At 41.1% G+C, this 12,691-nt stretch overlaps 1 protein-coding gene across 3 annotated transcripts in view; it reads right to left on the reverse strand.

Annotated features, from left to right (window-relative positions):
• GUCY2F (guanylate cyclase 2F, retinal) overlaps nt 1-12,691 on the reverse strand; it is a 102,699-nt gene that overhangs the window by 16,069 nt on the left and 73,939 nt on the right. For all 3 annotated transcript variants that reach the window (XM_058712845.1, XM_058712848.1, XM_058712847.1), the window contains exons 14-16: nt 9,893-10,067; nt 5,645-5,743; nt 2,684-2,778 (exon numbers count right to left, since the gene is read on the reverse strand). In XM_058712845.1, coding sequence (XP_058568828.1) covers nt 2,684-2,778; nt 5,645-5,743; nt 9,893-10,067 — 369 coding nt within the window. The remainder of the gene's footprint in view (nt 1-2,683; nt 2,779-5,644; nt 5,744-9,892; nt 10,068-12,691) is intronic.

Here is a 12,691-nt window from a genome sequence, read left to right on the forward strand (position 1 = left end):
ATTTGGGAAAGTCTTTTTAGAATGTAAATCTACTTAAGAAGCCATAGTAAACACATCTGATAAGTCTAGATATATACAAAGTCTCAGCAAGAAGCTTCCAACTTGTCAGAAAAATGGTAACTGAAACAGGACTCATGTAAGAAAAGAGGTAATAAGATGACATATCACCAGGCCATTAGGAGAGAAATATTGCAGAATTGGCTAGTTAAGCACTCATGATTTATTGCCAGTACAGGACAAGAGGGAGTTGGAGTGGGCAGTAGGACAACTCCCCAGAGAGGCTGCGCTTGTCACCTCTAAATGAGTCCTCCCCCAATCTACCTCAGTTTCCTCATTCTGACGGCTTTCTTTGTAACCCCCACCCACCAAATTGCTCAACTATACTATGTTTTCTTCTCTCACCCAATCCAATCTACACCTTTGATTCTACTAAGGGAAACAACTTAAAGTGTCATCACTCCAATGAAGGAGATGGAATGGGAAAAGAGTGTTGTTGATCCAATCCTTGAGCCCAAGAGAAAAGGCTCTGATGGAAGAATTTCAAACTTCAACCAGCTGGAAGGAGAGGATGCTTTCAGCCATCATCTTTGCCATCACACCCGGTGGTCTATCAAATGTGGTCCTTCTGACCCATGTACTAAAGCAATCCTTGCTTTCCAGCAACACAGACTGAATGAGGGATGGAAATATTGGCTCAGAATTTGTGAAGTGTGCTGGTGATATGGTCTTATTGGGGATATATTGCATGCCCCCAAGGGACAAGGAATCTCCTGTCCCCCAGTCCCTACTATGTAATGTCCAATACCTGCCTCTGGTGGGGGACTGGGGTACAGAGGCAGAAAGGAGCTCCCATTTTCTCCCTTCCTTCTTTGGGTCTTACTTCCTATTCTTTTCTTTCTTCTCATTGTTTCTTCCTTTCCCCTGGGGCCTTCTCTCTTCTCTCTTAGTATCTCCCTGTCAATCAGGAAGCCTCTACCACCTTAATAAGCAAGACCTGACACGGCCTTAGGGGAAGTCTCTCCCTGCCTCTTCCTCCAACTTGCTATGGTACATTCCCAAATTCCCTGGGCTAAGGGAAAATGTGAAGCTAGAAAGGGCCTTTTTGACATAGTCTTGCTTTTGTACTCAAAACACCCAGTGGTGCAATTACTTCTGACTGGAATTTGGGGTACAATAAAAACCATAAAGGTGGGGGCATATTTTTTCTTTTCCGTTTCACAAGTGTTACCTCTTCAGCTCTTCAGCTTTTAAATGAGGGAATCTGTGCCCAGCAATACAGAGAGGAAAGTGCTGCAGGAAATAAAGCTGCCTTTGTCCTCCTCTACTGAGAAATGACAATATATAGAGGGATCACAAAAGCCTTGGGTGATTTGATTCACTGTTCAAGTAATATTGCCACTCCTATCCTCTCACTGAGTTCTCTGCAGAAGTGGGAAAGGAACCTCTGTCCCCTCATAAATGACCCATCCCACCTGCTAGAAGATATTAGGATCTATTGGAGGAGACAAACTAGAACTAGCCAGAAAAGGAATTGATCAACTAGAATCAAGTCTTCCAACCTTTAACTTCTGAAATCCTTTCACATGTAAATCACTGCCATTTGAGGAAGGCATGCCAAAGACAGAAACAAATTGTGCATCACTCAATACCCAGGTGTGGCTTTGCCCAAATATAATCATTGAGAAAATAATTTTCCTGTGCAATGGTATCATAGAAAGGGTACTGAGTGGGAATTCAGGCTTCCTGGGTTTTGGCCTGATTCTGCCATCAAATGACTGTGTGACCCTGATCAAATTACTTCACCTCTCTGGGCCTTGGTTCTTTGGCTCAAAATGAAGAAGTTAGATGATCAGATATATAGAGTCTCTTATAAATGGGGCAGCCAGGGGCTCTGGGGTTATCCAGAGGAAGATGAAAAGAATCCAGTGGAGATGGGATGGGAAAGAAAGAAGGAAAGAAGAAAGAAAGAAAGAAAGAAAGAAAGAAAGAAAGAAAGAAAGAAAGAAAGAAAAAAGAAAGAAAGAGGAAGGAAGGAAAATGGAGGGAGGGAGGGAAGGAAAATGGGAGGGAAGGTGGATGGAAGAAAGGGAGGAAGGAGGGGGGAAATTGTTCTAATCCTGAATCCCAGATCAATTGATAGTGCTGAGAGAAAATGTGCTACAAAATGTTTGTCTTTCATAGGAACTGACTTTATTCCTCCTGGTCCTTGGGGAAAGACATAAAGCCTCTCTGTAAATGGAAGGTTAATGGTGTGAATGAAAAATTAGAAAGGGTGGCCACTGAGAAGGCAAATAGAAAGCCCAAACTCACTAATAACTTTAGCTTATTGAACAATGTCTAGAACTGCCAAAGAATAAACAAAATGGAAGTTAGAAAATGTAAATAATAGTGCAGATCATTGAAAAACCAAATTCAGGGCAATTCTTTAAGAGAGAAAGATACAGCTCATAGTCCGAAAAATTCAGGAGTCTTAATCCCCATTATTGTAGCCATACTTAAAGAGAAGAAAACCGAGGAAAAAAGGAACAATCTCTTGGGAACTGCAAATAGGGCTGGATATTCTACCCAAATTATAGCTCTAAGTCTCAGACATCCAGGTAAACTCTTTCAGCAGACCATGACCTCTCCAGAAGCAGGTGTGTCCAAGTGGTTTGATTTAAAAAAAAACAAAAGGACATTATACCCTGAGCTCTGTCCTTCCTCGAAGCTCCACTTCATAGCCCTCACTTAGAGCTTGAAGAATTGTCACGGTGCTGTGACTGACATGAATGCGATAAGCTGTAAAAAGAAAGACAGAAATGACTCTGGATCCTTTCAGGTAAAATCAATGAGAAAAATATTAATGTAATAAATACCCCTGCTTCTAAATGAATGAGACTCTAAGAAAAGTGCCTGAGAGAGAGCTTCAGTTAGGGTTTCACAGGAGGAGGAACAAGGAGTGATGGCCTTCCTCACCAGACCCAAATAAGGTGTTAGCTGTAGCACCTATCAGCCTCCTGGACACTATCTGAGATGAAAGGTCATGCAATAGAAAGGTGTTAATTTAACTCGAGGGTTATGATTGAGAAACCAGCTGCCACTACTGTGCTCCCAGCTGAAACGTGACCTCCTCAGAGGGAAGTTCGGCTTCAGCAGCTTCTATTACAGGCTGCTGCTAAAGCAGAGCTCCCAAGGTCTACATATCCTACTTAAGAGACAAAAAGGTGTCTTTCTTCATACACACCTATACAACTATCTTTCAGTATTGCTGCACTTAAAATAAAACATCACTGAAAAATGTCCCAAGACCTCTGTCAACATTCTGTGGCAATTGTGCATTTATAGCTTTCCTTTGGATGGATACATCTAGCTGTGTATACACACGAATGTATTATTTTCCAATTAATGAGTCCAACCTGGGATAAGAGTGTTCTACATGGAAAATTACAACTAAAAATTTTATGTAGAAACCAAGTATAATTATTTGGTGACGAACAATCATTTATAGACTGAGGTAGAATCCTTGACTTTCCTGAAAACTATTATCCTATGAAGTAAAACCTTGTTCAAGTTGGGTCTTAAATAAAAGTTCAAGACATTCACACACACACTTGAGAAAATAATTCATTCAGAAGCTGAGAGCAATCAAAGCCAGAAGGCATGGCTAGAAAGAACTGCAAGAAATTTCTGCTTTGTGTACTCAAAATAACTTTCCTTCTTTTGACAGTTCAGTACTGTTTGTGTCTTCCTCACTAACTCATGGTCACCCAAAACCTTTGCTCAAAAAGGGTCCCTAAAAGCCACATGTTCATCTGGGTGTCCCTAGCCAGCACTATGTGTGCCATTCAACTAGCATCTGGTCGTCAGTCATAATCCTACTAGTGGGGAATACCCAGGTCAAAAGAGAGAGAGAGCTCATTCCAACAAGCATCCAGTTGTGTGGCAAGGAGAATCACGCCACGACTGGGTCACTAGTTACTTCCATTTCAGAACCAGTTAATTCAACTGGGCATAAAGGAGACATTGATGAAATTAATTTTTCAATAGACCTATGACATGTCCTGATCTCATATCCAACATGAGGCTACCTCTTTATAAATCTTCAATCAGGTGTGGAGCTTACTGCCATATTTCACAACTCCTTTAATGCTGTGACTACATGTGTATGTTTCTTTGTATCCCTCACAATGTCTTCCTTGCATAGTCAGTGCTTAATAAACACCTGCTGTGCATGATTCACTCCATTTTCTTCTTTCTAGCTGATCACTGGACAAGGGGCTGCTTAAATCTGAAAATTCAATTTCTTCTCTCAGCTCTGTTTTTCCAATGTGTAATGAGTGGAGTTTCCCTGGTGCAGACCAGAATATGACTTCAGTCTTCTACAAGCTTACATCAGTCCAGAATACCGTGCCAAATCTGCATTGCGGTTCCGTGATCAATTTCACTTCATCTTGGGTTGCACTTCAGGAACAAAGTCATATGCATGCAGTGTTTCCTGGATGACTACTTCCATGGCTTCTGCCATGTCTGTGGAGTTCGAAGACTTTCCCAGATGCCAGAAAATTTATTCTGACAACAGCTTCTAAGTTCCGTGCTGCCTCCTTAATCATGGCCGCACAGGCTAGATTGACTAAGACTGGACCCATTGTGCAAGCCTGTTTCTGAACATGAGTGATGAGGAGTGGGGTCAGACAGGGCACCACCCACTGTGATATAGGCCACCATATCATCGGGGACTAGTTTGTGTATACTGCTGGAGTTTGAGAAGAGCTTGTCTTGCCCAGTAGCAGCCAGAGCCAGGGTTGCTAAGAGCTTAAGTGTTTTTAAAACATAAAATCCATGTAAACTGTATATAGAACCTATTATTGTTTTCTACACTTTTCCTATATTAGCATAAACAAATTGCTTTGCTCAACCATGATAAAGTTAAAAGCACATTGTGATTCTGACATTGCCTTAGTAGTGGCAGTAAATAACCAATAAAGAGGCACCAGCAACAGACAGATGGCATAATGGTTTGTACAGTTTTATTCCCAAAGAAGGGGGGAAGAAATGGTATCTTTGATACCATACCTGTTTTAATAGAAACTAAAGGTTTCATATATAGGCAAATTGGAATTAATTATTTCAGATTTCCAAGCTCCTTAGGTTGAGGGATTATTGCTAGCTCAATTCAAGGGGGGGTGCTATTTGATAAAATCAGAACTCCTGGGATCCTGACTAGTTCAGAAAGAGGACTAGAGCAGCAAATAACAGCAGTGTAGGAGGCAGCTTACTCTGGGTATGTCTCCACAAACTAGTTGAAAAACTAAAAATCCCAGTCCCTTCCTTATTTCTCTTTTCAACATGACTTCCCCAAACCCACCCGGCTGGCCAATTTTTTTCTTTACCCAAAGGACACTTTTATTTGCTTTGAGCAAATTGACTATTTCCGTGTCACTTAGCTACAGCTTCATTTCTAGAACAAGAAAGGTACATGTTTAATCCAACATCACCCCCTACTGGCTTGCCATTAGAGACCAGGAAATAGGTGTATAGAATCTCCTTAATCTTCTCAAATTATGTTTTATTTAAAAAAAAATTAAAATCCCAAGTACACTGTTCTCCTTCCCCCTCTCAAAGAATAATCACTTTTCCAATCTGATCCCATCACTTAGGTACTCACGTAACCCTGTTGATTCCATCCGAGAAGCTGTGTTCACAGTGTCTCCAAACAGGCAGTATCTGGGCATGGTGAGACCCACCACTCCTGCAACAACAGGCCCTGTAGAGTAGCAGTTGGTTGGGGTTACAGTCAACAGGTATACATCCAGTGTTAATAGAGGAACACCGCCAAGGGAAGGAATGTTGCTGCATAAAAGAACAAAGTTGCCTCCAAATAGCTCTGGGAATCTGAAGGAAGTGCTATAATGAGTACTAAACCCTTTGCCCTACAAGAAAGCACATTTATAATGATGCAAACATGACTACCTTTCTGATTTACACTCTTGTTCCAAATAACAGTTACACCCAAGGTGCTTGTATCTGTCAACAGGGACAAAAAAGCATAAAATCCAAGCCAGAAAGGCCTGGGCAGGGACTCAGGATCCAAGCATGTTTGTTACAATGAAAAAATGTAACCCTTTCATATGTCTTAGGATTAGAAGGAGGGATCTCATGGGGCTTATTTCCCAAGAGAATTATTGTTAAGACAATTGGAAAATCTAAAAAGTAGAATTGACTTTCAATCATTTGTATTAGGGGCATAGACAAGCAGTATATATAGATAATCCAAGAATATTTTCTATTTGTCCTTAGAATGTTTTTATTTTTACCTCTCAATATGCCCATGATAGGTGTTCAGATAGTGAACATTACGTGAAAAAAAGCCCAGCCACCATACTGAAAACCTAATTCAGGAGTATCTAAAAAGTTCTCCACACTTACTTTTCTGGCCTATGCTCTGTTTCTATTTAAAATTGTTCAGTGTAGGGGTGCCTGGGTGCCTGAGTTGTTGGGTGAACAACTCTTGGTTTTGGCTCATGTCATGATCTCATGGTTTGTGAGATCAAGCCCTGTGTTGGGCTCAGTGCTGACAGCACACAGTCTTCTTGGGATTCTCTCTCTCTCTCTCTCTCTCTCTCCCTCAAAATAAATAAATAAATAAACTTTAAAAATAAAATAAAATTATTCAGCATTACCTTTTTGATATTTCCTTAATTAAATAAAGTAATTGTTTTTGCTTCAAAGAGTTCTTTCTTTAATTTATAAGGATAAAAATCAATAAGAACTACAAAACTTACATCTTTCGTTTTAATTCATTTCTCACCCATTCATATGCATTCACTGAGCACTGAGCTAGGCACCAAGGGGAATAAAAAATAAATGCAACACATGGTCTCTGTTCTTTAGGAGTTTATATCTAATTGAAGAGACGAAGCTACTGAACAGGAAGGAATTAAGAAACAACCCAAAACAATGTATGGTTGAGGTAAGATAAATGGTACAGGCAAAAATACTATAATAGTTTAGAAAATGGGAGGGGGTTTTGGGATGAGCACTGGGTGTTGTATGGAAACCAATTTGACAATAAATTTCATATATTGAAAAAAAAGAAAATGGGAGGGGGGATGCTTTGGGGGACATGGTTCAGTCAAGAAGGGTCTAATGGAGAAGGTAGGATTTTATTTAGCTCTTGATGGGTAGTAGGATTTGAATAGGAAAAAAGGGACATGAATCACTGGTCTGTGGTTTGGATTGAGCATGGAATTTTGGGAAGTTCTTTGAGAAAGCAATCTGTCTAGTTCAGGGAGTAGGGAAAAACTGGAGACAAGATTGAATATTGGGTTGTTCAAGATGGAGGAACTTGAACCACTAGAAAATTTTGAGCAGAGTATTACATGATGAAAATGATTTTTCTTTTTTCTTCTCAGATCAGTGTACAGAATGCACTGAAAGGGGAAAAATCATGAAAACCTGTTAGGTGGCTATTGCTGTAATGCAAGCAAAAGGTTGTGAGTACTGGAAAGGAGGAGATGATGGGAAGGCAGAAAGGGGAGATAAAAGAGAGACGTTATGAAAGGAGAACCAACAGACTTGCTGGCTGTCTGACAACCATGAGGAAATTGGCATGGGCTTATGGTTTGTGGAAAAAGACAACTTCAGGGGCTCCTGGGTGGCTCAGTCGGTTAAGCGTCAACTTTGGCTCAGGTCATGATCTCGTGGTTCATGAGTTTGAGCTCCATGTCAGGCTCTGTGCTGTCAGCTCAGAGCCTGGAGCCTGCTTCAGATTCTATGTCTCCCTCTCCCTCTGCCCTTCCCCCACTTGCACTCTCTCTCTCAAAAATAAATAAAACAGTAAAAAAATTTTTTAAAAAATAAAAAAAGATGACTTAAAGCTTTAGATATGTTGAATTCAAAATAATGGTGAATCATCTAAGAAGAGATGTGCTAAGGAGGGTTGGAGATATGAAACTGAAGCACAGATGAGAGATGAGGGCTTTTCTTTAAAAGAAAAATACTGAACACTTGCTGTATGCTAAGCATTCAGGATGCAAACATGAGTAAGATATGGTTCCTGCGATCAAAAAGCTTATAGTGTAGGGGCACCTGGTTGGCTCCATCAGTAGAGCATGTGATCTCAGGGTCATGAGTTCAGGCCCCATATTGGGTGTAGAGATTAATGTAAAAAAAATTTTTAAAGAAACAAATAGTCTAATGGAAAGTGAGACAAGTCAACACAGATTATGCTGATGACTACGAGAAAGATGGATAGAAAGAAGCAAGAGTACAAGCAAGGAAATGTTACTGCAGTGACCCAGATAAGAGATGCTTGTGGCCTAGACTTGAGCAGTGAGAGTTGAGTAGAGACAAGACAGATTCAAGAAATATTTAAAAGGTAAATTGCACTACTAGGTATTTATCCAAGGGATACAGGTATGCTGTTTTGAAGGGGCACATGCACCCCAATGTTTATAGCAGCACTAACTACAATAACCAAATTATGGAAACAGCCCAAATGTCCATCGATGGATGAATGATAAAGAAGATGTGGCATATATTTACAATGGAGTATTACTCGGCAATCAAAAAGGATGAAACCTTGCCATTTGCAACTACATGGATGGAACTAGAGGGTATCATGGTAACCTTAATCAGTCAGAGAAAGACAAATATCATATGACTTCACTCATATGAGTACTTTAAGAGACAAAACAGATGAACATAAGGGAAGGGAAACAAAAATAATATGAAAACAGGGAGGGGGACAAAACATAAGAGACTCTTAAATATGGAGAACAAACAGAGGGTTACTGGAGGGGTTGTGGGAGGGGGGATGGGTAAGAGGCATGGAGGAATCTACTCTGAAACCATTGTTGCACTATATGCTAACTAACTTGGATGTAAATTTAAAAATAAATAAAAAATTTTTAATACACACACACACACACACACACACACACATAAAAATAAAAGGTAAACTACCCAAGACTTGGTAAATGGTTGAATGGTGAAAGTGAGGGTGAGGGAGGAGTCAAGGAGGATCACTCCCAAGGCTAACTGGAATAACTAAGTGAATGATAGTACCACCAACTAAAATAGAGAATAAATACCAGAAGAGGAGGAAGCTTATGTGGGAAGAAAACAATTCTGTTTTGGATTTGAGTCTAATGTCCGTGTGGGACATTCAGGTGGAGATTTCAGCAGCAAGCTTGAAAGACAAGACTGAAGCTTAAGAGGGAACACTTGTGCTGAAGGTGTGGAGCCGGAAGCCATCAGTGTACAAGTGGTAGTTAAGTCATAGATGTGAATGAGAGAAGAGTACATGAGGAGAGAAAAACAGTGGATGAAAGACTGAACCTTAAGGAATATCAACATTTAAGGAACAGAAAGATATGGAAGAGATTATCAGACAATGGTAGGAAATGAAAGCCAGGTTGGAGTGGGTTGCAAAACCGAAATCAAGATGTTCAGAAAGCAAGGAGACCACAACTCAGAACACTGCAGAAAATGCGGGAGCAGCCACAATTAGAAAGCAGGAATTCCTAAAAGAACCAGTAAATCACAAGGAGAAAAGGCATTCAGAGAGTGAGGAGTATGTCATAAAAGTGAGTTGAGGGAAGTGTCAGGCATAAAGTAATCAGGGGTGTACTACCCTTTTTCTAATCTTCCCTTGTGGCACATAGGAAATGTTGGCTCTAACAAGAAAGGTAGACTGAAAGGGTTTGGGACCTAGGACAAGGACTGCTGCCCACTGGGGTAGTGCAGGTGCTGGCAAGAGAGTAAAACTTGGGTAGGCATAAAGAAACTATGCAGTGCTAGATACCTGGGTAAACCAGCTGCCAGTAATCAAGGAAGCAATACCCTCCCCCACCTTTCTACCCTTCTCTTGAAGCACATGGGAATGTCTTTTCTTACTTTAGCTGGCCATTACCTGAATGCAGGCCTATTCGAATCCGGACTGGGACCTCTGGCATGTGTCTCATCTTGAAGGTACCGACGGAGCTCAGGATATCTAGGGACATGTTTGCAATCTCAGCTGCATGCCTACTGCCATTCCTCTTTGGGAGGCCTGAGGCCACCATGTAAGCATCTCCAATGGTCTCTACCTGGGAATTATGGGAAATAGAATTAGCAGGCAAATAACGTGTGTGTTGTATGCACGTGTGTGTGCACACATGTGCATGTGTCTATGTTTCACAGAGCTTAAGGAATATGATGGAGGCCTACTTCTTGTAAAGGGAGGAAGACAGAGCAAGACTCTCAGTGGTTCAAGGTCTGGCTGCACATTAGAATCATTAAAGGAGCTTTATAGAAAAAAAGTACTGATGTATAGGTCCCACACCCAGAGATTCTAAAATAGGTGCAGCTACTTTGCAGATTCCTGCCATTCCTAGAGAACTATCAGTCTCCAAGTAATTCCTGGAAAAAGGGGAAGGGAAGATTTCTGGGACCTCCCATGGGTTTCCATGGAAGAGCCCCCTAGCTGAAAGTGCATATGCCACTCTTCTAACAAAGCATTTCTCTAGATGATTTCAGGTAAATGAGCTGGGGTAGCCTTAAGGCAAATATAGAGAAAGTGAGAGGAAGGAGGTAGAAGAGATTGTCCCTTCTGCTTTGCCTTGGGTCTGAGAACTGGGTCTTTTTCCACCAGCTACCTCCTCCTCTCCTGGTGCTACCTATCTAAGGAGGAGCAGTATGTGCCCTCAACTGCTTTGCAGGGGGTAGTTAGAGCTGGATACTTGTAAAGAAAGGCAATCTATATTCCTCATCTTCCCAACAGAACTGTCCTCACTCTTAGTGACTAGTAAATTGAAGCTTTTCAAGTAAATCCAAAAGATAAGTAAGCTGAAAGGATTTCCATGAAATGTGCCAGTCAGGCTCTGCTAGGATAAGTTTGGATCAAGTTAAAATCCATGTTCTTCTAGACAACTGCATTCACAGAGTGCAATAGTTAAGACCATGAAATTCTGATGTCATACCACCTTGGTTAGAATCCCAGATACACCATTTACAGACTGCATGGCTTTGGGAAGCCACTTAACTTCTCTGTGCTTTAGTATACTTATTTGTAAAATAGGACAATGGCAGTACCTACCTTATAGAGTTTTCTAAGGACTAAATAACTTAATATATGCCAAAGCACTTAAAACCTGTCTGGTAGATGATAAGGGCAAGCTATCAGCAGCAGCAGCCATCATCATCATCATCATCATCAACATCACCAAACTGATATGTCTTGACACAAACCATGGGATGGTGGCTATGACTCAGCTCCAGAGAAAGTTTAGTAATCAGCAATAGGCCCCTCATCATGCCTTTCTATATAGCCAATAACAATAATGCTTTGAATCCATGGGACTTTGTACCTCATCATGCTTCCATCCAGGGCCTCCCTTACCTGGTGCAATTTGAGAAGAGGATCCCTGCCCTCAAATATGTATGCCTGCCTGCACAGAGGAAGGCAATGGTTATGATGCAAATGTTACATGGGAGGGAGAGACTCACTGGCTGGCCATTATCAAAGAATAGTGGTTGACTCTTCCCCCAAATGATTCAGTCACCCAGAAGTCCCCACCAGTATGGATGAAGATATTAGAAGGCAGGGAGCATGGGCACTGCCTAGTCTTGGTGTGAGACTGCTGTGGGGAACTGTGGGTGGTGTAAGCCAGCATAAGGACACAAAAAAAGCAGAGGATGTATAGAAGGAGGTCTGGTTGAGATTGGGTGGTGGCAGGACAATTGAAACTGTAAACAAAGCACCAACTTCATAATTCTGAAGTAACCTTCTTACTTTCATTTCAGATTATCAAGTGCCAGGGGAGGTGATTCCAATTTTATAGGTAAAGAAAATGAAAACACAAACAGGTTTGGTGAGTCACTTCTGGTTTAATTTTTATTTCCTTCACACTGTTGCTTTTAATAAACAGCAGTGAAAAGTTAGATTTCATTTTTGGATTTGTATAGCCCTGCTTTTTCCTGGAAACAGCCTACTAACTCCCTTCTGCAGCCATAAAGTACCAAAAGATCTTATGGCCTCAGCCCTAAGACTTCCAACAATTGTCTGAACAGTATCAGCTGCATTGATTAAACCAGTGGCTATGTTACTGCCCATGCTGAATTATCTTTGATTTTAGTTTCAACTGAATTAGCTTTTGGTGATTTGTTTTTCTCTTCAAGCTGCTTGAGCTGAACAAGTTAAGACAGGTAGTCTGATTCCATGGATTTTTCCTGCACTGTGGTTTCCATGTGTGCTTCTTGATTAGTTTGTACTCCTGCTGATTGACAGGTATGATGTCTATTTCTGAGCCCTATTTAGGTAGCTTGGCCTACCCCTGAGGCTCTCTACCTGACCTGAAAGGGCCCTGCCTAATCTGAGATAAACACACTGCCCTGTGTGTGATTTGAGAGTTGGAACATTTCAGACTAATGTGAAGGATCCAATGAATGGAGGTACTCATTCCACAGCTCTAACCTTGGTTCCTGGGACAGAGGAGCTGTCTGAAGTTTGGGATGCCTGGGCATATTTCTCCATCAATAAGACAAGTATCCATGTTGCAGACAACATGGAAATGGCATTTGCACAGCTGTAAGATTTTTAGTCATTTTCTGCCTCAATAAAGACAACACATAAAATCAAGGGTAAGGAAGCATGGCACCTGAAATGAGTGAATGTAGTCATCTGTTCTCTGCTCATATTCTGCAACCTTGATAGGAAGAGTGGAAATTGACA

The sequence above is a fragment of the Neofelis nebulosa genome, chromosome X (genome assembly GCF_028018385.1).
Source record: "Neofelis nebulosa isolate mNeoNeb1 chromosome X, mNeoNeb1.pri, whole genome shotgun sequence".
NCBI classification, from domain to species: domain Eukaryota; kingdom Metazoa; phylum Chordata; class Mammalia; order Carnivora; family Felidae; genus Neofelis; species Neofelis nebulosa.